The sequence below is a fragment of the Podarcis gaigeae genome (assembly GCF_964106915.1).
Source record: "Podarcis gaigeae genome assembly, chromosome: 2".
NCBI classification, from domain to species: Eukaryota; Metazoa; Chordata; class Lepidosauria; order Squamata; family Lacertidae; genus Podarcis; species Podarcis gaigeae.
The window spans coordinates 23,360,519-23,385,883 of NC_139679.1; the positions used below are offsets into that span (position 1 = coordinate 23,360,519).

At 45.7% G+C, this 25,365-nt stretch overlaps 2 protein-coding genes across 10 annotated transcripts in view; both read left to right on the top strand.

Moving 5' to 3' along the window:
- Positions 1–47: 47 nt before the first annotated feature.
- CDK2 (cyclin dependent kinase 2) lies at positions 48–19,680 on the top strand. The gene is made up of 7 exons (XM_083727798.1): positions 48–484; positions 4,562–4,639; positions 5,725–5,848; positions 8,311–8,481; positions 11,676–11,777; positions 15,724–15,927; positions 17,151–19,680. Exons 1-7 carry the CDS (start codon positions 369–371, stop codon positions 17,253–17,255), a joined length of 900 nt encoding a protein of 299 aa, XP_083583924.1. The 5' UTR covers positions 48–368; the 3' UTR covers positions 17,256–19,680.
- A 1,597-nt stretch (positions 19,681–21,277) lies between these two features.
- RAB5B (RAB5B, member RAS oncogene family) overlaps positions 21,278–25,365 on the top strand; it is a 28,046-nt gene continuing 23,958 nt past the window's right edge. The window contains exon 1 of one of the 9 annotated variants that reach the window (XM_083727801.1): positions 21,278–21,388. Coding sequence is in view for 1 of the 9 variants with exons in the window: in XM_083727799.1 (XP_083583925.1) it covers positions 21,752–21,855 (104 nt within the window). In the remaining 8 variants the exon portion in view is untranslated. Of the gene's footprint in view, positions 21,501–21,584; positions 21,856–25,365 lie in introns of those variants that run through there. The other 8 variants (XM_083727802.1, XM_083727808.1, XM_083727803.1 and 5 more) reach the window with 8 other exon arrangements.

A 25,365-nucleotide genomic window follows, 5' to 3' on the forward strand; every position in this document is an offset into this window, starting at 1 on the left:
AGAGCCAATCGGAGGAGAGGGTGGGCGTGGCGAATGGAACGCGGGAAGCAGACTGGGAGGCGGAGGAGGAGCCGTGGAACGGGAAGCGCTCGCATTGTTGCCAAGTTGCTGGGCTTCGCGCGCGGGAAAGAGAACGCAGGAGCGCGGTCAACCGCCGGGGAAAAAAAGATACACAACGTTCCATTTTGCGCCGCGTCGACCGCGCGGGGAGGTTGCAGCCTTCTCCCTGATCAGGGAAGTGCCCCCCGCCTGGATCTCGCTAACTACTTGCCCCTTCCTTCTTTCCTTCCTTCCTTCCTGCCTGCCCCGATCTCTCTGCGCTCTACGGAGAGGCAAGCTGGGATCCACCCCAGCCAAGCCCTCCTCCCATGGAGAACTTCCAGAAGGTGGAGAAGATCGGCGAGGGCACCTACGGCGTGGTCTACAAAGCGAAGAACAAAGTCACCGGGGAGGTGGTGGCGCTTAAAAAAATCCGCCTGGACACGTGAGTGCAAATAATTCCTCGCCAGACACCCCCACCCACTCCAACCCCCCCAAAAAAACCCCCCAATTTCTAAGAAAGAAACTCTGGGTGGCCTGGCGAGCAAAAAATAAAAAATCCCCTTCGCTGCTGCTTGAAGGCGCTGGAAAGAATCTGCAGACGAATCTGCTCCTCTCTTTGCATTAGGAGGAAGAGGAGGAGGAGCCGGGATTTTCTCTTTTGAATGGGTGGGTAACGAGCAAGGGGACTTGGGAAGAAGTTCGCGGCCCTCCCTCCTTCCTGTAACTTCGCGGACGTAGAACAGAACTTGCCTTGTGCGCGGATTCGGTATATGTTTGGGGCCGACCTACGCGAGGCGGAGTGGGAGAGAGCCGTTCCCCTCCCCTCCCCTCCCCTCCCCTCCCGCTCTCTTGGCCTCACTTTCGGGGGAGGGCTCGTAGTACCTACTCATCTTCTGTTGGGGGGGTGGGGTGCCCTCAAGTCGTGGTTTTGCTTGCTTGCAATGCCCAGTTACTCCGGTTCAGAGTGCTGGACTTATTTTGAGTACACAATTTTCCCTCCCTCTCTCTCTCAAGTTTCATATGAAACTTCTGAATTGCAACTTATTGAAAAGTACGATTCTGTTCATACGGATCTGAATGGCTCCCTTGCATGCGTTAATTTACTGAGCGATGCTAAAATGTTTCTTATGGCCAGTTACTGCATTGCAAAAGGCCACCGGGCTTATTTTGCACACATTTTAAGTTCTAATCGAATTGTCGGGATGGGACCCTCCATAGGCGTAGCCAAGGGGGGAGTCGGGGGGCAGCTGCCCCCCCCCATAATCCTCCAAAAGTATTGAAAAGCTTTAAAAATACAGTACCAAATTAACTGAGCTCTGGCCTCCCCAACAGAAGCCTGCCCCCAGTAATTGTGCTCTGTTTGGTGGGATTTTTTTTTACCTATGATCAACACTTTTTAGGTGATCTCCCCCCAAAAAGCTCAACAACTTTTTGCTCCCCCCCCCAAGAAAAATTCTGGCTGGCTATGCCCGTGGGATCCTCAGGGCGATTTATATACACCATAAATTTAAAGAATATTCAACGCATATATGACTTCCCTAAATAACAATAGGAACTGTAGTTTCCCCTCCACAGGCATGCGATTTCCAGCACCTTTAGCAAAGTATAGTTCTCAGGATTCTTTGGGAAACGGTCATGTACCTTTAATGTATAGTGTGTGTCTTCTTGACGGGGAAGGGAGCCCCTCATTTTGTATCTAGATTTCTTTCCTAGTGGCATTGGGGCCTCATATTGATAGTGCTGCTTTCGAAATGGGCAGTCCAGGAGAATCTGGGCTGGAAGAGAACCCTGAATTTCCCCTGAATGCTGTTTGCTGGGAGTCACAAGCGCAGTGGGAAGGTTGTACAGTGGTACCTCAGGTTAAGTTCTTAATTTGTTCCGGAGGTCCATTCTTAACCTGAAACTGATCTTAACCTGAAGCACCACTTTAGCTAATGGGGCCTCCTGTTGCTGCCGCGCTGCCGGAGCACGATTTCTGTTCATACTCTGAAGCAAAGTTCTTAACCTGAAGCACTATTTCTGGGTTAGCGGAGTCTGTAACCTGAAGCGTATGTAACCTGAAGCGTATGTAACCCAAGGTACCACTGTACTCAGGTCTTGCTTACAGGCTTCCCATAAGCCACTGTGAGGACAAAATGTAGGGTTAGATGGGTCTTTGACTTGATCAAGCAGGATTTTTCTCCTGTTCTCATACTCTTAATCAGTGGTTGGGATTAATTATTCCAGGCTGGAGAGGAGAGTGTCTCTGAGCATGGGCAAAGTGATGTTTTTCTTCTGCCTTGATGTGGCCACAGCCTATCCTCATTAATGGTAGAAATACAGATGTGTAAGCTAGGTGCCAAATGGCTCCTTAAACCAGGGTTGCAGTCGCCCAGACAGAATGCCTAGTTGCCATTTCCGGGGCCAGGCGGCTCGAAAGTCATATTTTTCAGTATAAAAGTTTTTGGTTCCTGAAATTCATTCTGATTGTGCAGATGAAATATTACAGATAGAATTCTACAGGGTGTGTTGCCAGTATGTGAAAACCGTCAAGATCCAAGGATTACCAGGCACGCACCTCCAGATGGTGGAGATGTCGGGCGTCATCCTGACACTCCGGCTGATAGCCAGATGCAAAATGCTCTTGGCACCAGGCAAATTTTGAACACTAATCCTCCTATATCTTAAGGCAGGCAATAGGTTCTAGGTTCAGGATGTGCTGCTGTTAAAATATGACTTTACATGAGTGGCAAAACCTACTATTGTGGGTTTAATGTAAACTGAGCAGTTTTGATAAAGGTAAAGGGACCACTGACCATTAGGTCCAGTCGTGGCCGACTCTGGGGTTGCGGCGCTCATCTCGCTTTATTGGTTGAGGGAGCACCCGGTGTACAGCTTCCGGGTCATGTGGCTTAGGGTTGGTCTCTTGCTTAGGGTTTGTTTCCCTGCTCTAGAAAGGGAGAAGGCCAGTTTCTATGGCTTATGAGCAGCATTGCAGCCAAGCATGATCCCTGGCCGATGAATTGTTGATCCCAAAAGAGGTTGAGCTAACGAAATGGATCAACTTGAGTTGCACTGCGTTCCTTTCCCTTTTGTATAGTAGGCCAGAAGCAATGATTATTTTATTGGCATTGCTAATAGATTAATTAGATGCATTAACTGCATATTTGAAAATGTGCCGCTTGAGCTGTGCCTTTGGAGAGAGTTTGCCAGTGCTTGAGGGCACTTGTTAACAGTATAATGAGCATATATTTTTGATTTTAGACATCGATGGGGATACTGCAATTACTTGGTAAACTGAGGCTGTGTGCCATTTACAGAACACTCTGTGCATATTATTATTCCTCACCCCTGTCCCTACTTTTAAGGTATCTCTCTCCCCAAGGAGAACATGGGATGTGCACAGTTGCTGCCTTTTTTCAGCATTCTGATCTCAAGGTTTCCAAACCCCTGCCTCATGGTTTTCAGGAACAGGAAAATGCTGTTTGAGCATAGCTTTCTCTTGGCTGTCCATTTGGTCAGGTAGAACTCTTCCTAGCAGCAGTCTGCATTGGTGACTTATGTGCAAATTACCTGCAGTTTGTGGCATGCCCACCTGCCATGCACATGTGAAATCAGGTGTTGGGCAGGTGAAAATGCAGCTGCCAGTTCAGAATTGGGAGCCTTAAAGCACACTCCTGATTGTGCATCAGCAAGGGAGGCTGGCTGTCGCTGCCAGTTATCTGAGTGGTGGTGAGGGCAAACCAAGCGAGATTGTCTGCTACGGGGTTCCCCATACATCACTAGGTGGAGGTTGAAATCTGTGCCTGTTTAGCCTGCTGGCAATATTCAGAGTTCTGTACCCCTGTTCTAACATGGTGGCAGTTTGCCTGCCCTGCTTTTAACTTATTTAGGGCAATTTCTCCCACCCCTTCAAACCCTTCTATACTACAATCGTACCTTGGGGAAGTCGAACAGAATCCGTTCTGAAAGTCTGTTTGACTTCCAAAACGTTTGAAAACCATATCACGGCTTCTGATTGGCTGCAGGAAGTTCCTGCAACCAATCAGAAGCCGCAGGCCTCCCGTCGGATGTTCGGGTTCAAAAAATAGTTCATGAAGCAGAACAGTCACTTCCAGGTTTCTGACATCTGGGAGCCAAAACATTCGGGAACTAAACTGTTTGAAAACCAAGGTACAACTGTATTTGGCAAACCGAATTAGTCGGGGTACATAGCACCACCATAAAAAACAGTTCAGCCGGTGGCATCGCTGCACATTCCAGGAGCTGATTTTATATGATTGAGGGTTAATCAGCTAGGCTAGATTAAGGCCCAGTGCAATGTTGTTTGGGCTTCAGTGTGCAAACTGATTAGACCGTGTGCCTTTGCTGCTTAAACGCCCACAGTGGAAAATCATTTCACCCACAGGTTTTTGATGCCCAGTTTGCTGCATTGAGGGAGCATCTTATTATGTCGTATCAGTGGGTCATGGACACGGCTACTTCCACTCTGTAGCACCTTCTTGGCCCTTCTCACCTTGTTTCCCCTCTTTGTTTGCAGGGAGACTGAAGGCGTCCCAAGTACAGCCATCCGGGAGATTTCCCTGCTAAAGGAGCTGAACCACCCCAACATTGTCAAGTAAGTATGTGAAAGGAAGTTGGCTGAGATCTGTGCTTTGGGAAGTCGTGAATAGAAGATCTTCCGTTCCAGGCAATTTATTAAGGGTATAGCACTCCTTGGAGGTGCCATCCTAACTGCCCATTCTATCCAGTATCTGGTAGCAACTATCAGAGGGTGCTTCAAAGGAGATTACATAATAAACAGTAAAACTGTGCAAAGCTACCACTCGCCAGTGTTTCTGTTTCTATAAATCTTTGAGGTGCACAGCCAGGGAGTCATTTTGAACTCAGCTGTCCATGGAGGCGCAGGACAATTCTGTGTCCAGGGCAGTTGTCTACCTGCTTCATCTGGTACGCAAGCTGAGACCCTACCTGCCCACGGACTGTCTCAGAAGAGTGGTGCATGCCCTGGTTATCTCCCGCTTGGACTACTGCAATGCATTCTACGTGGGGCTACCTTTGAAGGTGACCCGGAAATTGCAACTAATCCAGAATGCGGCAGCTAGACTGGTGACGGAGTGGCTGCCGAGACCACATAACACTGGTCCTGAAAGACCTCCATTGGCTCCCAGGACGTTTCCGAGCCCAATTCAAAGTGATGGGGCTGACCTTTAAAGTCCTAAACGACTTTGGCCCTGAAGGGGTGTCTCCACCCCCATCGTTCAGTCCGGACACTGAGGTCCAGCTCCGAGGGCCTTCTGGCGGTTCCCTCCCTGCAAGAAGTGAGGTTACAGGGAACCAGGCAGAGCGCCTTCTCAGTAGTGGCACCCTCCCTGTGGAACACCCTCCCATCAGATGTCAAGGAAATAAACAACTATCTGACTTTTAGAAGACATCTGAAGGCAGCCCTGTTTAGGGAAGTTTTTAATGTTGGATGTTTTATCGTGGTTTTAATATTCTGATGGGAGCCACCCAGCATGGCTGGGGAAACCCAGCCAGATAGGTGGAGTATAACTAATATATTATTATTATTATTATTATTATTATTATTATTATTATTATTATTAAGTTTTAAGGGTGTTGCATTATTCCTGGCCAAAAAAATGCCTTCTCATTACTGCTTCCTTATCAGATTCCTTATTTCTTCCTTCCCCGACTCTCCAGGTTGCTGGATGTGATCCACACTGAGAACAAGCTCTATCTGGTCTTTGAGTTCCTACACCAGGACCTCAAGAAGTTCATGGATTCTTCGTCTGCGATCAGTGGCGTAGAGTTGCCCCTTACCAAGGTGACTAGGAGGAGGGCAGGGCTGCTGGGCTATGAAACACGTATGCGTACACACCGTGAATACACTGGCGACGTTGGTTTTTGCTGATGCACAGATTAGTGCAGAAGCGCCGATGTTGTGCTCCTGCACTCACAGGTTCACCCTGTTCCTTTTTTGAGGGCGGCTTTGTGTCTGCAGTGGAATGTGTGCACAAGGCCAGCGCTGAAGTGAATGAGGAAACTTCTGTGTGCATGCATAGAAGGAATGCACCAGTGTGGAGAAAGGCTAGATCTTGGATCTCTCTAGAATTGGGTAGCGTCTTCATATAGAAATGGGTAAAATAAAGGTGAAGGACCCCTGGATGGTTAAGTCCAGTCAAAGGCGACGGTGGGGTTGTGGTGCTCATCTCACTTTCAGGCCGAGGGAACCAGCGTTTGCCCACAGACAGCTTTCTGGGTCATGTGGCCAGCATGACTAAACCGCTTCTGGTGCAAAGGGACACCGTGATGGAAACCAGAGCGCACGGAAACGCCATTTACCTTCCCACTGCAGCAGTACCTATTTATCTACTTGCACTTTTGGCGTGCTTTTGAACTGCTAGGTTGGCAGGAGCTGGGACAGAGCAACGGGAGCAGAGGGCCTTCTCGGTAGTGGCGCCCACCCGTCCTACAGATGTGAAGGAAATAAGCAGCTATATTATCTTTAAAAGACATCTGAAGGCAGCCCTGTTTAGGGAAGTTTTTAATATTTAATGCTGTATTGTTTTTAACACTCGCCACCCAGAGTGGCTGGGGAAACTCAGCCAGATGGGCAGGGTATAAATAATAAATGATGATGATGGGGATTCGAACCGCCGACCTTCTGATCGGCAAGCCCCAGAGGCTCAGTGGTTTAGACCACAGCGCCACCTGTGATAGACATGGGTACAGATTGTATGCTTTAATGTTGTTTTCACACTTTATCCTTCGGTGATGTGTATTTAAAATGACAAAAAAACCTCCCAACTTGGCTTATAACAAAAGAAGGGCTGGGACACACAATCTGCCCACGGGGGTGGGGGCAGGACTTTGTGTGGTCCCCCCTGGCTTGTCCTTGGTTTGCGTAGAGCAGGGGTCAGCAAACTTTTTCAGCAGGGGGTCGGTCCACTGTCCCTCAGACCTTGTGGTGAGCCGTACTATGTTTTGAAAAAAGAACGAATTCCTATGCCCCACAAATATTCTACTCATGTAAAAACACTGATTCCCGGACCATCCGCGGGCCGGATTTAGAAGGCGATTGGGCCGGATCTGTCCCCCAGGACTTAGTTCACCTACCCATAGCTAAGCCTCTACATACTTCAGCAGGCAGGGATTCTGTGGAGGAGCAATTTGCTCTTCTCCATCCATTCACGGTAATCGCAAATGCACTAGGATCCATGCAAGCCCCAAGGCCAGCTGGGAAGGGAAATGTTCTGTTGGATCTTATGGCAGTTCTTTCTCCTGGGCGGCACTGGGCTGTAAATCCTTAGCCGCCAAGTCTGAGACAAAAAGTGGCAGCAAGGATCGCCTGTGTTGCGAACAGAAAAACCTGGCAACCTAAAAGTACAGTGGTACCTCAGGTTAAGCACTTAATTTGTTCCGGAGGTCCGTGCTTAACTTGAAACGGTTCTTAAACTGAAGCACCATTTTAGCTAATGGGGCCTCCTGCTGCCACCGCGCCGCCGGAGCATGATTTCTGTTCTCATCCTGAAGCAAAGTTCTTAACCCGAGGTACTATTTCTGGGATAGCGGCGTCTCTAACCTGAAGCGTATGGAACCTGAAGCGTATGGAACCTGAGGTACCACTGTCAGGCTGATAATTTGATTGCAACACTTCATACAGCTACAAAATTGTATCTTCATTCAGTGTCAAGTGGCCTACAATATATACAAGGTAACACCAACTATTGTGACTTAAGCAAATTTCCCAGAGTAGGGGATTTTTGGGGTGGTGTATCAAACGGAGAATAATTCAAGCTTGAGGCAACACGCCTTCCAAAATAAGTATTAAGTCCCCAACTCCAGCACAGATGCGCCTGGTTATATACATGACTTATTCATATATTTAGCGGTGGATAGGCTGAAAGAAGTTGGTGTTCCAGAGGCAAACTTAAAGCAGACAAATCCAATCCCTTTTCCGGACTTAAAACTTTCTAGGTGTGGCCAGTTCAGGTGACTCAGCAACGGAGATGTCCCCTCCCATCATTAAAATTCATTTCCAAAATGCCGAGATCAAATGAATTTTAATGACGGGAGAGAATTTAGGTCATCTCTGCTTGAGCTGTTGACTCAGCTTAAGTGGCGACACCTCGTAGGTTCAAGTAGCAGGAAGGAACTTTGGATGAGTTCCCAGCATTTTAAGCTCTCAGCTGCTGGTGCTGAGGCCAGTTCTCCTGACAGCGAGCTTTCCGTTGGCTCTGTAGGGCTGTTCTCCGTCTCTCATCCTTTCTGTCTCTCTTCCCCTAGAGCTACCTGTTCCAGTTGCTGCAGGGACTTGCCTTCTGCCATTCTCACCGCGTGCTCCACCGCGACCTGAAGCCGCAAAACCTCCTCATCAACGCAGAGGGAGCGATAAAACTGGCCGACTTTGGGCTCGCTCGGGCGTTTGGAGTGCCCGTGCGAACCTACACACACGAAGTGAGTGTGTGTCGCTCGCTTGTTTCTGATAAATTTTCTCCCCAACTCCCCAAATATTGGGGAAAATAATTGTCTTGGTGCTGCAAGTGTGTAATGTAATGGCACAAATTAGCTTCCCAGAGATTTCCCCCAAAATTGATGGTCCAGGAAGCTCCGTATCACTAGTTAGTATTACATGGAGCTGCACCCAAGGTGGATAAAATTCAATGATTTAATAATAATAATAATCAAAAAATATATTTTTAAAAAATTTAAATGGGATTTTTTTATTTAAATTGGGTTATAAAAAAAAGTTTAACCACGCCAGTTAACAAACATGGAAACAGATGCTATAATATTACTATTTTAGTTAAATTAATTGTTTAAATTGTTATTAAGGAAATGATTGTTTTTCTCCTTCCAATAAGGTACAGCAAAAGAGTTGTCCAAATATAAGCAGTGAACTTATTAAACCTCACAATAATTTCATAATTATCGGTCTATGTAATTCCAATAGTATAACCAAATAAGTAATTTTTGATATAACTGAAAAATCTACTCAGACAAATTATTATTCCCAAAATGAAACCTTCTTCTGGTTGTAAATATTAAGATTATACCAGCAAGAATGAGTCTTTCTGTAAAAAGATATGATTTAAATCAAGTCTTATTGACTCGTGATTTAAATCAAATCCATCCTGGCTGTACCTAAAGACAGTTTGGAAGCTTGCTTTGTTTAAAAATGCAGTTCCCGACCTCAAACTGGTGCCAGTAGGTTTGGTTGCATAAACCCTCTTCTCTGGTCATCAATTTGCATCCACACTCAATTCAAAAGGCTTTTGAGCTCTAAAGCTTTAAATGCCTGGGAGTCGGGATACTTTAAGAACCGTCTTTTCTGATAAGAAATTGCCCTGATCGTTCAAGTCCACATCAGAAGCCCTATTGTGTGTTTTAACATTGGCATAAGTGTCAGTTTGTGGGTGCAGGGCAGAGGACCTTCTCTGAGTCTTCTGGCCCATGTTTTCTTACAGGCACTGAAAACTAGTTTACATGGCTTTCTTAACAACATGATATTAGTACTGTATTGCTCCTCCCTGTTTACTGACTGGTGGGTTTTCTAAGTCTGCCCTGTTTCTCATATTTTAAAGTATATTTATAGATTTTTCAAATTGTGGTGAGATGCTTCTGTTGTACTTTTAGATGGAAAAGTGGATGCTGTTGTTTGATGATTTATTTATGCGCAGCTTTTCTACCGGTGGGCATATTAAAACAGATATATATGCAGTTGAGTAGATGGAAATGCCGTAAATCAGTCATCAATAAATAAATTGGCAAACAAAGCAATACTAAACATTGAAATCCGCAAGAGAGACAAAAGAAAGCTGCCTCAAGCTGCAGGATTTTCTAATAATAATAATAATAATAATAATAATAATAATAATAATAATAATAATAATAAATGTACCACTACATAAATATGGTAAAATAGGTCTTCAGTAAGCAATGGGCATTTTTTGGACACAGCATTAGAAAAGCTGTCATTGAGATGCAGCCTGCAAAATGTAAAATGATGCTGTGACTTCCTTATGAGCATAAATCCCTAAAAAACCAAAGCAATGTGGACATTAATAGTGCTTTAGTTTAACTATTATGATCTAAGGATACATCGTTGCCCAGAATTCCCTATTTAGTTGGCACCTGCTTTGTGCGAGAGAGACAGTTGGTCTGGGGATTTGGATTTCCCCACCCCAGCTGTAATAATAATAATTTTAATAATGTTATTATTCATACCCTGCCCATCTGGCTTGGTTTCCACAGCCATTCTGGGCTGCTGTGAGCAACATGGGAATTTGCACTACAGCACATCAGACCATTGGTTTTCTCTTCTTTGGTATAGGCTACACAGACTGGCAGTGGACTGTTAAGATTCTAGTCAGGGGTCATTCTCAGCCCTGCTTAGAGATGTCAAGGATTAAATTTGGGATATTTTGTCTGCACAGCTTGTGCTCTGCCACTGAGCTACAGTGGTACCTCGGGTTAAGAACTTAATTCATTCTGGAGGTCCGTTCTTAACCTGAAACTGTTCTTAACCTGAGGTACCACTTTAGCTAGTGGGGCCTCCCGCCGCCAACGTGTGATTTCTGTTCTCATCCTGAAGCAAAGTTCTTAACCCGAGGTACTGTTTCTGGGTTAGCGGAGTCTGTAACCTGAAGCATCTGTAACCTGAGGTACCACTGTACTGCCCTTGCCCGCAAAAAAATTCTCTTCAGATTAACTTTTAAATAAAATTTGGATAATTAGGGCCTTCTCGGTAGTGGCAGTCACCCTGTGGAACACCCTCCCATCAGATGTCAAGGAGATGAATAACCATAGAACCTTCAGAAGACTTCTGAAGGCAGCCCTGTATAAGGAAGTCGTTTAGTGTGTAATAATAAAAAATAATATGTTACAAAAATAATACTTAAATTTGTATACTGCCCTATCCCCACAGGTCTCAGGGCAGTTACAATGTAAAATCACAATATAAAATGCAAAATACATAATGTAAACATAAACAACTCAGTAAACACCCCCAACCCAAACCAGCTTGCTCCATCCTCCATATAACAACCCTTTAGATATTTGAAGATGGCTATTATCTCAATGTCTCCTCTTTCCCAGGCTAAACTTACCCAGCTCCTTCAACCATTATTATGTTCTTATATCTGTTGGAAGCCACCCAGAGTGGCAACCCAGTCAGATGGGCGGGGTAGAAATAAAATTATTAATAATAATACTATTGTTATTTGCAGTGAGCAACAATGTAGGTTGGGGAAAGGGCTACTCTTTTGAAAATAATTCCTGAGTCTTTTAAAGTCAAAACATCATGTACAACTGATTTTCTAATAACTGGAAAGCCTCATAGTTGCTATTTGTTGGACTCTGTGTTTTCTTCGTCAGAAAAAACCTCAGTAGAGGGAATGTTTATCCAAGCCTCTTGATTATCCGGTTGTTTTAGGTGTGCACATTCAAGGTAACCTTCCTTATGAAGGAGTTGCTGGCGTGCGCCCCTGTTTTGAATGCTAATCTTACCTTCATTCACAGGGGCTGGAGTTGCACCTGTAATAAACTGGGACTCCTTCCTGCCATTGCCTTGTAATTTAATTGCACGTATGTATAAAAAGGGGAAAACGACAACACTGAATTGTTTATGGTTGTTTTGTGCTTTACACTAGGTGGTGACCCTCTGGTACCGAGCTCCAGAAATTCTCCTTGGCTGCAAATACTACTCAACAGCTGTGGACATATGGAGTCTGGGTTGCATCTTCGCAGAGATGGTATGTACCTTTTTTCCGGGAGTGAAGCGGGGTGGGCGGGGTGAACGTGGCATCAGCTGGAACAGCTGATCAAAATGAACCCAGTGGTGCTAAGGTTGGAAGGAGCAGTCAGGGAATCTTGAATACAGACCAGGGTCTGAAAGCCCGAAGCAAGTTCTCTTGGGGAGGCAGAGGGAGAAGATGTGAAGCCACACTGTCCTGGAAAGAAGGAGGTACCTCTGGTTACGTACTTAATTCGTTCTGGAGGTCTGTTCTTAACCTGAAGCACCACTTTAATGGGGCCTCCCGCTGCCGCGGCGCCACTGGAGCACAATTTCTGTTCTCATCCTGAAGCAAAGTTCCTAACCCGAGGTACTATTTCTGGGTTAGCGGAGTCTGTAACCTGAAGCGTATGTAACCCGAGGTACCACTGTAATAGATGCAAAAAGTATTGGAGAACTGATGATGCCCTGCCCACACTTCCTTGGTGGGCCTGCATCTCTTGACCCTAAATTGCTCAGGGATGCTACAGGTGGAGACTGTAAATAAACTGGGCCAGAAAAGTTCTGGAATAACCAAAGGTTCCCAGTGTTCACGGGCAAATAGTTTCATAGGGTGGGGAGGGATAATTCATCTCGCTTCTGTATTGGAATCCCAAAGTATAAGCAGGCAGCAAAATGTCATCAAGTTCAGCACATCCACCATACCCTCTAAAAGTTACAATGAAGTACCCAGTTCAAAATGTGTTTACAAGTGCAGGGGGTTATGGCGTCTGAAGCCCAAGATCGGTTGGGAGAAGCCTGTTGCCAGCTCCCACCAGCCCTGACTTCTACCATCCTTGCTGTCACTGGTGAGAATTGGGAGTTCAACCATATATTTGGGGGTGGGATCAATTCTCTGCCTCCTCCTCCAGAGCAACGCTTGTCAAAGAGGAGAGCTAATGATTTGGTCTCAGTATAACGCAGCTATGTCATCCCGTTCTCCAGATCTGAACAGTGCGTTCTGGAACTGCAGGAAAATATTACGGTCATACCTCGGGTTACACACGCTTCAGGTTGTGTTTTCTCGGGTTGCGGATTGCCGAAACCCAGAAGCACCGGAACGGGTTACTTCTGGGTTTTGGCGGTCGTGCATGCGCAGAACTGCTAAATCGCGCTTTGCGCAGACACGCCAAATCGCAACCCATGCGTGCGCAGACGCACCGCTGCAGGTTGCGAATGTGCATCCTGCACGGATCACGTTCGCAACCCGAGAGTCCACTGTATTCTACTTCCATCCCTCTGGATCAGTGCACTTCTTGTCCCAGTACAGTGGTACCTCGGGTTACATACGCTTCAGGTTACAGACTCTGCTAACCCAGAAATAATACCTCGGGTTAAGAATTTGCTTCAGGATGAGAACAGAAATCGTGCTCCGGCGGCGCAGCGGCAGCAGGAGGCCCCATTAGCTAAAGTGGTGCTTCGGGTTAAGAACAGTTTCAGGTTAAGAACGGACCTCCGGAACGAATTAAGTACATAACCAGAGGTACCACTGTACAACTGCCCGAGCCCAATAATTTCAAATGCTGCTGATGGACGCATATTTACCACCTACCCCCCACCCTCCACCCAGATCCTTAAACACTGCAAGGATTTCTGTCTTCCACATAATCAGTTGCACCCGTGGAACTCTAGTTTCTTCAAAAGTCTGGGGCCCAGCCCCGTTTTAATGCTGTCAGTGTGACATCAGCTTGGGTGCTCACATAAGTGAGCTCTCACGTGTTCCTTTCTGGAGCAGGGCTAGAGCCCTGATCAAATGCTTCCCACTTCCTTGCCTTTTGCCTTGTGAAGAGCTGCTGACGGGATCAGTTGACTTGGCAGCACCGTGTGGGGCAAGCAACCGCTAACATCATCCCCTTTCCCTGGGGCAGAAACCGCCAGAGAACTGGCAGAAGGGAACAGAAGGGGATCTGTTGTGGATTCACCTTTTGAGATGGCAGCACTGCTCAAGGCGGCGATGCTTCCCTTTCCTGTGGGGTGGGGGCAGCTGAGCATTTGTACTCCGGAGATGAGTGCAGAACTGTCTTGCACGCAGCTCATGCCAAGGGCTGTGCGTCACGGAGGGAGGGACTTGTGGAACGATTCCCATGGGAGCTTTCTGGGTCAGATATCTTTCCTCGGTCTTAGGTGGTCTGGATCGCCAGGCAATCTTGGTTTCAGCATCTTACAAGGCTGTTAGCCCTTGTAAGTAGTACCAGGATCAAAAATGCCTTTTAGTTTACTAGCTGCTTTTCCGTCTGGTAAATGAGGCTTACATAACAGTACGTAAATAATGCAACAAAGAAAAATAGTTGTGTACAAGTGGCAGCACTAAAAAAGCCAAATGGAACCTAAAAGCGGCAGGTCAGAAGACGAAAAGCAGATCAAAGCAGTTATATAAAAAAGGTTACAGCTTAAAAGATCGCTTTTTTAATAAACCTGTTACTTGGGTTTCATGTAAAGAAATACGCTGTGAAAAAATGTGATAAGCATTCAGTCAATTGATAGGTATGAGTAGAACTCTGCAGGCTATCCGAAAAGATCAATGTAGCAGCAGCATAACCGAATGTTCAGGAAATAAGAAATTAAATAATTTGAGAATGGCCTTTTGCTACAACCGGTCAAACTATTTATGTGACTGGCAGCTGCTCTCTGGGTGTTGGATGGAAACAAGGTCTTTCCTGTCATCTTCTCCCAGATCCTTTTAACTGGGAGGTGCAGAGAATCAAGTCCAGGATCTTCTGCACTCAAAGCACTGAGCCAAGTTGCTGTTCCTGCAGTGGAGTTAGGCAGGGAGGTGCCAGGTGGCCCTGCCTGGGCAGAGATTAGTTTCAGAGATTAGTGGTCATCCCAAAGGAAGCTGTACTCTGTGCATTACTTTTATCTCACCTTTATAACTGAGGATCCATGTAAGACTGCTGATCAGAAAGTGGGAAGCATACGTAGGAGAAGAGACAGGGCCCAGGTAATTTAAGACTTTAAGGTTATTTACCCAGTTTGCGCCCCGTCCAGAAGTACATTGGAAGCCAGTGCAGATAGGCCTGACTTGGAGCTATATACTCCCTTTGAGTCTGTTCTTACTAATAGAGAAGCAGCAGTCTGCATTAGCTGCAGCTTCTGATACATTCTGATGAGTAGCTCAACACAGAACACATCACAGTAGTCCAGCAGAGAATCTGGTTAGACACGGAACTGCTCTATTTTTGTGGCCTTGAAATAGCGACAGCCCAAGTGGGTTTTTGCCTTTCATTCTCTGCACTCTTCCTGTGGTTGTAGGGGAGGCTAAGCACAATTGAGAAAACCTCCCTGCCTATAAATGAATAAAGGATTGTAGATTTCCTGCTACTGCTGCTTCACCTTTGGAGTTAACTTATTACAGCAACCTCCAGTAGAAGTTCTCATAATAGCAATAATAATAATTTATTATTTAAACAGTCTATGCTGCCCACTCTAGGCAGCTTCCAGCAAAATAAAATACAAAACGACCTCAAACATTCAAAACTTTCCCTGAATAGGGCTGCCTTCAGATGTCTTCTGAAAGTCAGATAGTTGTTTATTTCCTTGACATCCGATGGGAGGGCGTTCCACAGGGCATGCACCACTACCGAGAAATGCTCAAGAGTGATTTACATAAAACGGGTGGGGAATGTTGGATCCCGTCAGCCCCAGCCAGTGTAGTCACTGGCCAGAAATGTTGGGGACTGTAGTCCAGGAAGATCTGCAGGGTGACAGGTCCTCCAACCGTAAAAGGTAAATGTCTGGCCCAATAGCTTCATGGGTTAGTTTGGGATTTGAACTCGCTTCTCTCCAGTACTGATTACTACACCCTGCTGAGTCCCTTGAGCACAATAGTTTTATGCCAGCCATGAGAGGAAGGAGGTGTGGCTGGCTGAAGGAAGGAAGATGTTTCATGGCACTGGGATTCTGAACTATCTTCCTCCTGCCAACAGATAACCCACAGAGCCCTCTTCCCTGGGGACTCGGAAATCGACCAGCTCTTCCGCATCTTCCGCACCCTCGGCACGCCGGACGAGACTGTGTGGCCAGGTGTCACCTCTATGCCCGACTACAAATCCAGCTTTCCCAAGTGGGCCCGACAGGACTTCAGTAAGGTAGTGCCGCCTCTCGATGAGGAGGGCAGGAAACTCCTAGCGGTGAGTTAGCAAGGCAGCGCGGACGTAGTCTCAACAGCTTTAGGGGGGAAAGGGTGTTGCGCATTAGCAAATATCCAGACCACTGGGGTGAGAGCATTTGCTCTGTGCATGTCTTCAGCCCTTCCCCGCCCCCCCAAGTCATGGATCATTTCCTGGAGTAAAGTCCGATAAGTGGAATTCTGGCTTTTTAGAAAGATTTGAGTATGCATTCCCATGCAGGTGTCTATATCTCGCAGAGCTTAAGCCCAGTAATCCTTAGGAAGTGGCATACGCCTGCCATTGCCTTCAGAATGATGCATTGGCAGTCCTGGCTTTCGATCTGCTTTAAACACCACTTTTTTTTAATTTTTTACCTATAAAATCAGATTTCCACACCAAAAGAAATATAGCAGATCAATGTCCAGTGAAGACTGAATTTTTCCACGAAGACATTGGCTTCTGCCTGTTCTCTCTGCTTGTCGCCATATTTGCGAGCTTGCTTGTTCCTAACTGTTTCAGATTTTGGTTATCCATTATCTCCTGGGAGGTGTGCTCGTTATCTTCTGATTTTGGCAAATAATCAAGAAAGCAGTCGAGGTGTATTCATTCCCTATTCTCAATTAGAGCAACATCTCCAAATAACAAAATGTGAGGGTGCATGGGTAAAGTGTAGCCCGTTATTTCTTCGTTTTCCAGTATTCTCCCATCATTTTCTGAATTTAGGACACATCCAGAATATAATCCACATCCCACTGCTTTCACCTTTACACCTCACACTCTGTTGTATATGCTGCATCTGATTAAAATGTAGCAGTGTTAGGTACCGACAGAAGAAAAACTGCCTTTATACTTAACCTCTGTCTATTTCTGGACCTCCTTACCTATAACATCCTAGCAGGGACTGATGGAAAATGTAGTCCAAGAACATCTGGAGGGAACCAGGTTCCAGCTGAGGCTGCTGGGAATTGCAGTCCAAGAACATCTGGAGGGAACCAGGTTCCTCACTCCTGCTTTCTGACATTTTGCTCTTGTTGCTGCAAACTCCTCCTTCCTATATTTCACCACCTCCCTGTTCTCAGTCCTGTTTTGGTTTGAGTTCAGTCTCTGCTTTTGCTTCTGGGGTAACATCTGTGTCCCACTACAGAGACTGTATCATGTTGTCTCCTGTGAAGGACCGAGGAGAGTTGGCTGCCTGTTCTTGGGCACCCTGCGTGCCGATAACTCTTTGCTTCTTTCCCCTTTAGCAAATGCTGCATTACGACCCCAACAAGAGGATCTCGGCCAAGACCGCGCTCAACCACCCCTTCTTCCGGGATGTCACAAAAGCCGTGCCGCACCTCCGCCTGTGAGAGGAGAGTGGTGCCAACAAACCTGCCCTCTGGCAAACTCAGCAGCCCGTCCCGTCTTGGATTGCGCCAGGTGCCTGCACTTAGAAAAGACTTTTCTCAACTTCACCCTGAATGGAAAACTGGAGGTCCAGCCCACACCTTTGGGGTTGTTTTATATTTACTCCTGGGTTTATTTTAAAGTACTAGCTGAGTGTGAAGGGTGCCTTTCCATGAGAAGAGAGGCAGAAGCCCCCAGAGCCAGCTGCCGCAGGAAGTCTTAATTGCTCAGGAGGCTATAGTGTCATTCCTTTTTAAAAAAAAACAACCCCAGGATTTCTGTCTCTCTTCCCTTTTACAAAGCGTCTTCTGTACTGTCATGACTCGCTCAATTCCAACTTCCTCTGCAAAGGTCAGCTTCGCATTTGCTTGAGCGGTCCTTGCCTCCAGCAGCCAGAGATGGCGTCTTTCTGATTTGGATCATGGGTATTGGTTGGTGCTTGCATGATAAAGTCCTCCTGGTGCCGGCAGAGGTGCTCACCATTTTCTTTCAGATGGGATCCTCAATGAGGACTATGCACTTAACTATCCACTTTTCACAAGCAGGAAGATTTCCTTTTTTTAAGGAGCTGGGCAATGCCTGCAATATGCGAACGTCATATTCCTCATTGCACCAGCGATAGCAGTCAAAAGTCTGGTAGCCTTTTCCTGATGGACCGTGGTTTGTGATGCTTGCTGGTTGAAGCCCACAAGAAGCCCTTGGAAAAAGAAGTTGGACTGTCAAAGCTCATAAGAACAGCTTGCTAACCAGCCATATGACCACTGTATGTTCATTGGGGGCAATGGGCATTACCCTATCCACTTTACAATATCTTACTGTCTTGTCTCCTGTACATGCCTTTCTGGTCTGTGGCACTGAGTCACAGGCCTTTCCATCTGTGTGGGTGGGTGGCCGATTTAATGACAGAAGGTGGGAAACTTTCAGTTCATTGCTCTTTGGGCTCAAACTTATTTTTGGTAAACTAGCAAAGCCCTCAGCTGGAATGGATCTGCCAAGTAGCTTTGTCTTCAAGCAGTGTGTTGTGTGAAAATAGATAACAAAAATTGTGTGTGAGTGCTTGTTAATTTTTTGAAGTTCAGGTGTGAGAATATTAAAGGGATAAAATTGCAGTTATTTCTCCTCTCCCCTCTTGTATTTTAGCCAAAATAATGCAACTCCTACCTTCAGTTAGGAAATTATTATTTGTGAACTGCACTGTTCCAAGCTGCAAATGTCAACACCGCTATCTTTGTGCTACTATGCCTTGAAGGCACTCAGACCTCTCAGGTTATTTCAGTGAAATGCAAGGAATAGATGTGACTTGAGGTGCAGACAAACATTTAATCTATGGGCAGAAATCTAAACTTTCAAAACTGATTAGTTTCTTATAAATTACATGTGATGAACTAGAATTCTAATCTTTTAGAACTAGTGCAATTGGTAGAGATCACTCAGTCACCTGGATTGAGCTAGTTATAAAAGTTTGTCTGCAGAAAGCAAGATTCACCAAATATGAAGTATGAAACCCAAAAGGCAGTCTGCTCAGTGCACTGGTGCTGCAATAACTTGAATCATCTAAACAAAGTCTCTTTGCCTTCTCTATAGTAAACTTTAAAGGTGTTTTTCTAGTTGTTTTGGCAAATCCCACTTACCAATGGATAGTGTGATGGGTCCAAAATGAGAGACTTCTGTAAAGCAAGGGATCATTTCTTATTTCTGTAAGGCTTTCATTCCTTTTTTTGTAACTTAAGAGGTATGTTGGAGCGATGTGTTTTGTGAAGTAACATTGCCTATTCTTCAAATTCAGTGAATATTGAAGGAGGGGAGTTACCCCTTCGTCATAAGCCATAATCTAGTCTTCATTCATGGATGAAGTGTCTGGTGTTTTGGGTCTAGATGAAGGCTTACTTTTAACTATTCTTAGATATATTCTCTCTATGAACAACTATTCTGTATAAAGACAACATACTAACCTGGCAGACGTGAATGGGTCTTCATTGAGAAAGTGTGGCATTTCGGTTCCATTAAGCTGAAAATGTGCTAGCTGTGGATAAGTTTAAAATGCCAGCAATACACCATCCAAAAAATGTCAAGGTAGAAAGGGTTTTATTCCCCTCCCCGTAGCACTATGCATATGCAATATTTAGAAGTGAGACTTTTTTCTTCTCTCTTCCACCGCCCCTTCATCTTTCAGACTAGAAGATGTTTATATATTTATAAGGCTGTTGTTGTTTTTAAAAAAGAGTTCTGGTTTTGTATAGAACTTGTTAGTCTAAGCACCTTGTAATTAAACTTTTTTAAGGAAAAAATATTTTTGTCCTTTTCTTGGTAGCTCTTTGCAAGACAGATGTTTCTAAAATATTGTGGCACTAGTACATTTAACTCATTAAAATATCTGTAATTTTTATACATGCGACTATGCTCTTGAAGAATTTTTTTCTATTTTGTTGTTGGTCTCATGTGAGCTGGGGATTCTTGCCTAAGCCCAATGTGGTAAAAGACGTCTAGACTGTTTATCTGCCCTGCACTCCACTGCAGGATCTAGTACAGTGGTACCTCGGGTTAAGAACTTTGCTTCAGGATGAGAACAGAAATCGTCCGGTGGCGGGAAGCCCCATTAGCTAAAGTGGTACATCACATTAAGAACAGTTTCAGGTTAAGAACGGACCTTCGGAACGAATTAAGTTCTTTTTTTTTTTCTTTGGTGGCCCGTACGGGGAACGAATTAAGTTCTTAACCCAAGGTAGCACTGTATGTTGTGCTGGTGTTGCAAAGTTACATTGTGGTTCATCCAGAACATGAGCAGACACACAAAGAAATTGTGTCTTTCTGCTATCACTGTGTCTGTGTGTGATACTTCCATGAAAGCCCAACAGGTGATTTGCTCTTGCCTCAATCAGCAGCTTGGGGATTAAAATAACTACTACTTTGGTGATCACACATAGCCAAGTAAGATTGTCTTCTCAACAGTGAGTCCATAAGTGACTTTGGAGGCCAATTCTGGATCCACACGTCCTCCCACAGTGGGGACATAGGCAGGAGTTGATAACAGTGTGGATTTGCCAAGCGTGCCTTCCTCTTGGCACGTTTCTCCCTTTCGTCCCGAGTTCGAGTGTCTTCAAAGCCCATGACACTTTGGTAAAGGCTGTTCTCCAATTGGAGTGCTCTCAGGCAAATGTTTCCTAATTGTCGGTGTTTATACTACATTTTTTAAAGATTTGACTTGTCTTTAAACCTCTTTTCTTAACCACCAGCATTACGCTTTCCATTTTTAAGTTGGGAATAGAGTACAGTAGTTGCTTTGGAAGACGAAATAAAAGAAATAGAGGGAGTAGGGCCACGTGGTCCCTGAGAATCCTGGGCACCCTTGAGGGTCATCTAGTCCAACCCGAGGAAGTCCCTCAGAAGCAGCTGCCATTGAGCCCAGTGGGACTTGCTCCCTACTAGGCGCCTCCAGAGGTCAAGGGTCACAACGCTCCCAGGTGCCCCCTCCCCCCGCTCCCCCTCAGACTGCCGCTCAAAGGGCAGCTCGCTTCTCACTGGCCGGCGCCGATAGCGTAATCGCTGGTTGGGCCAAAAAAAGTTGAGGCCATGCCCGCCACCGCGCTTGTCAATCAATCCTCCGCTTCTCGCCGAGGACGTCTGGCCCTCGGATTGGACGCTGCCTACCGAAGCCCCGGGTTATAACTGGTTGGAGGTGCCAGAGCGCTCCTCCCCTCCAGGTCACCTTATTTGTTGTTTATGAAACCTCCTGAATCGGAGGCCTTCCTACTGGTTCGCTCCCTCGTCAGTTCGAGACATACCCCGCCCCTCCTCTAGGCCAGCTGCTTTTCAATTGGCCATCCCGCCTCCTCTAACGCCATTGGCGGGCGAGCTTACTGCCCATCCTTCCCTTCGCCGGGTCGCGATTAGTCAGCCGGGGCCTGGGTGCGGTTTTGCGCGGCGCGATTGGTCGAGAGGGCGTGACCGGTCCCCAGGTGCCCGGCGCTGATTGGCTCGGGTCGCAGACTAAGCCCTGCCTTCCGGCGCAGAGGTGGGTTCGGTTGAGCTAGTTTGTTTGTGTGCGAGGCAGACGGGGGCCGAGAAGAGGGGGGGCCCCGAGTCGGAGCCGCCTCAGGTACCCACAGGAGGGCGGGGGGCGAGAGGCTCGGGCCTTGACGGTTGTCCGGGTTACCTGAGCGAGTGTCCTCGCCGAGTGGAGCGTGGTTGCCGGGGGTTCCCTCGGAGAGGTGGTTGCCTGGCTACCCCCGGGGGGTGGGGTGGGGAGAAGTCGGGCCCTTCGGGTGGGAAGGGGTGGCGAAGTGCCTCACCGGGGCGCCTGGGCCTGCGCTGAGGGAACGGAGAAGAGGCCGAGTGGAGGATCCCTGGCGTGGGGGGGGGCGGAGGGGGGCTTGGTCGGGGGGGGGCAGGGCTGCCCTCTCCCTCCCCCCTCCTTTAGCCACGATGGGTGGGCGACCCGTCCCGCTGAGTCTGCGAAGGCATGGAGGACCCACATGAGATGGGGGGTGGAGGCGGAAGGGCCTCGGTACCCTGGGCAGTCGGATGGCGAGGCGCGTTTGCTTCACTCTGGGGGCTGGCGACAGGGCGAGGATCTCCAGAGGCCATCAGGGGGTGTATGTGTGGGGAGGGGGGGAGCGGAGCATCTTGTCCCCCAATAATGTGCTTTTAATGTGTCTTTTTTATTACTGAATGTAGGTGGTGTTATAGGGATTCTCAAGCATGGAATAAATGTTGGTGGCTAGCCATGGCTGAGGTATTTAGACAGGCTCCTTTTTGAAACGTGGAAGCAAAGGTGGTTGCTCGGGTGAAAAGTGTAGGCTTTGCAATGCCAAAGGTCCAGGGTTCAGTCCCTGCCCTCTCCCGAGTAACCCCTGGGAGCCACCGCTAGTCATTGTCGAGGCAGATGGTCCAGTGGTGTGACTCTGTGTAAATCGGCTTCTTGTTTCCCTGTGTGGTGGAGCAGAGCCTAGATGGGCCCGGCCTGTGGTAGGAAGTCAAGGGGGCACTGGCTGATACTTGGGGTGCATTTAATAGCCTTTGTGTGTATTGCTGTGTCTTCTGTAAATTCGATACTGTGGCTACCCTTGCATTGAAAGTATTGGCAGGGCTTACTTTACAAGTCTTTATTTTGATGGGGATAGTTTAAGAAACATCGGCCGCTGCAACATAGGCTGCACGCTTCCATGGTCTCTCACTTTTATTCTTGAAATCTCGAGCTAGTTGCACTGCTGTGGGGTGCTCATATCAAAGTCTCCAAGCCTGTTTCTTGTATTATGAAGGTGGTACTTTTGTAGCACCACCACCTTGTGAAATTGCAGCTGCCCTAGTTTTTGCTAGTTGTCATGTGACCTGAGTACAGTTGCTTGACCTGTTGAAGCTGCTATCCTTAGTCCATCATGTTTTGTCAGTCCTGGAGCATTTCTGCCTTCCCATAGTACCTCGGTTTCCTTTTTTTTCTCTCCCTTGGACTCCTTAATCCAGAATTTCTTTCATCGGTGTAGTCACCTGGGAGAAGCAAAGTTATTTGATTATTGTTGCTTTTCAAAGCAAAGCCACCTATTGTGTGATTAGCATCCACAGGGAGTCTTTGATTCTGTTTAAATTCAGGGTTCTAGTTAGGCATGTGTGATGCTTCTACTAATCCTTGTAATTATCCCCTGGATATTCAGGAGATGGGCACATTAGGGATTCATAGATATTTCTCTACTGTAAGGGGTTTATAATCGCTTCTTACAGCTTGACTTTATTAAAAATGTATTGGGGTAGGCAAACTGCCCAGAGAACAGAATGAAATAAAAATAGGTTCCTTGTTGATGCAGTATGAAAAGTAGAGAGAGCTGGTTGGAAGTACGCTAATGTGTCCTCAACCCATAAGGCTTAATGGGGGTCTTTTATATGGTGGAAATTTGTAGGTGTTTAAGCTGAAATTGTAAAAACGAAGTCATGTGCTCAGCACCTTTAGATAAAGTGATTGACTACTTTCACATGTGACATTATATACTGATTATTTAAGAACTGGCATGTTTTTCATAGGATTCTTTGATATTATTAATAGTATTTTGATGTTGTTGATCTCATATTGCTAGGGTTGTTATTAGTGCTATGTTTCGTCCCTGCTTCCCTGGTTTTTGTCTTAGCAGTAATTTAGATTTGCTTCCAATGTGTGAATATAGGTACAGTACTTATATTATTTCCATGTTTTGTAATGGCCATTGTGCTGCAGACAAATAAAATTGATCACATCACATGTGTGGAATCTGATATTGGATCATTTGTAGGGCTGTAAAGAAAAGGAAGGATGTGAATCATGAAAGTTAGATTGCAGAGAGTTATGAGGTCATCCAGTGTGGGCTTGTCCTAGAGTCTCCTCTTCAGTCTGCAGTATGTCAAGTGATAAGCCTTCTATTGTTTACTGATGGGACAGTTTCTACTGAATCTCTGAAAGAAGTTACCTCTTCCTACTTTTTTTCTTGATCAGTGTAACACACCATTGCCTGTTAGAAGACAACTTAGTAACATTAAAATATGTTCACAACGGGGTCACCGTATATGTTCAATGACTTTGGAGTTGGCATCGGTTAAGTATCATACCTGGTTTGAGAGATCTCTTTCAAGAGAGCAATACGTCTGTACTTGTAGCACTATATCCCAAATGAGTAAGATTTGATTACTGATTATAATCAAAAACAAAGAGTGGTTCATAACAGTAGTCTAATGGGAATAAGCTTCCAAAAGCTTGATGAAAATTATCAAAATTACTTATAGTAACAAATTGCTATTTTTATTGGAAGTTGCATATTGCAGCAATTCACAAGCTTAGTGGCTTTTGCCAGTACTATGGGTTTGATCTAACATTAATCATACTTTGACTGGACCTATTGAAATTAACAGACACGAGTAACTTAAGTCCATTAATTTCAATGTGTATGCTCTTAGCAAAACAAAGTTGGATACAACCCTGTATATCTTAACAACTTTAACTATTCTAGCTGCACCCTTTTCCTCCACTAAATTGTTATGAGAAGAACATATTTGGATGCTTATGCTGCATATTTGCACTCACTTTCTCAACAGGGAAGTTGCACCCCTCAATGTTCAGTTTCTTTTTTGCAAAGTAGCATTAGCATCTGCCTTACTTTTGCTTACTACCATCCATAACTGTACACTGCTACAAAAAGTAACTTCTGGGCTTCTTTTCTGGTGGATATAGCAATTCAAGGAATGTTTGCATCATCTGTTTTCTAGAAAATACCCCAACACTGGTTTGACATTGTGACTTAACAACTTCCCACACATCTCCTTCCCACTATATAAAAGGGTTGGGAACTCCTGTGGTCTTAAACATCGAATAGTTTGGAGACCAGAAAGTATATGAGAAAACTAGAAGGATTTCCCTTTTCATCTTGGAAAAATACCTGCTCTCCTAATTGCATTGATGAGCTTGGTAAGTTGAGTGTAACATAGATTTGTGTTCTGCTTTGAACTCATTTGGTGGAAGAGTGGTATATAAGCAAAAATAGCAAATCAGCAAATAAACACTGAAGGCAAAAAGGAATCTCAAGAGCTGTTGTTTAAAGCAAAAATACCGAGACAAGGTATGTGTTAATCAAGAAACAAGGGGAGTGTTGGCTTCATTTCCTACTTCGGAGCTTTCTAGGAGTGTTTGGCTGTCTGAATTTTGGAACAGAATGCAGGTTGACCTTTGCTCTGATCCAACTGCACAGTTTTTGTGACCACTATATTTGCTAATATAGGCATGTGTAGTTTCCCTGGCTGTTTGACACATATTAAGCAGCTATGCCTTTAATCTGTCTGAAAAATTCAAATGGACATTAGGTTTCATTAGTAACAAATGAACTCCCTGAAACTCCCAACTAAATGTTTTGAAGCATCTAGTTCTTCTTAGATCTTGGTGAAGAAAAATCATTTATGTTGTTCCTTTCTTGTGTTCTCATCTGCCATTTATTTTGGAGGTTGGAACATTACAAAAAAAAAACCGCTGTGGTATTCCAACTCTTTTCTAAACTTTGGTTAAACCTGGCCACAACTAAGGATATAGCATTGCTTCCAAAATATGCTCAGGCCATGACTTTG

Excerpts from the sequence above, each read along its gene's own strand:
- CDK2 (XM_083727798.1), top strand. The coding sequence starts at position 369 with ATGGAGAACTTCCAGAAGGTGGAGAAGATCGGCGAGGGCACCTACGGC. Across the intron at positions 4,640-5,724 it reads AACCACCCCAACATTGTCAA|GTTGCTGGATGTGATCCACA; the intron begins GTAAGTATGTGA and ends CCGACTCTCCAG. Across the intron at positions 11,778-15,723 it reads GTTGCATCTTCGCAGAGATG|ATAACCCACAGAGCCCTCTT; the intron begins GTATGTACCTTT and ends TCCTGCCAACAG.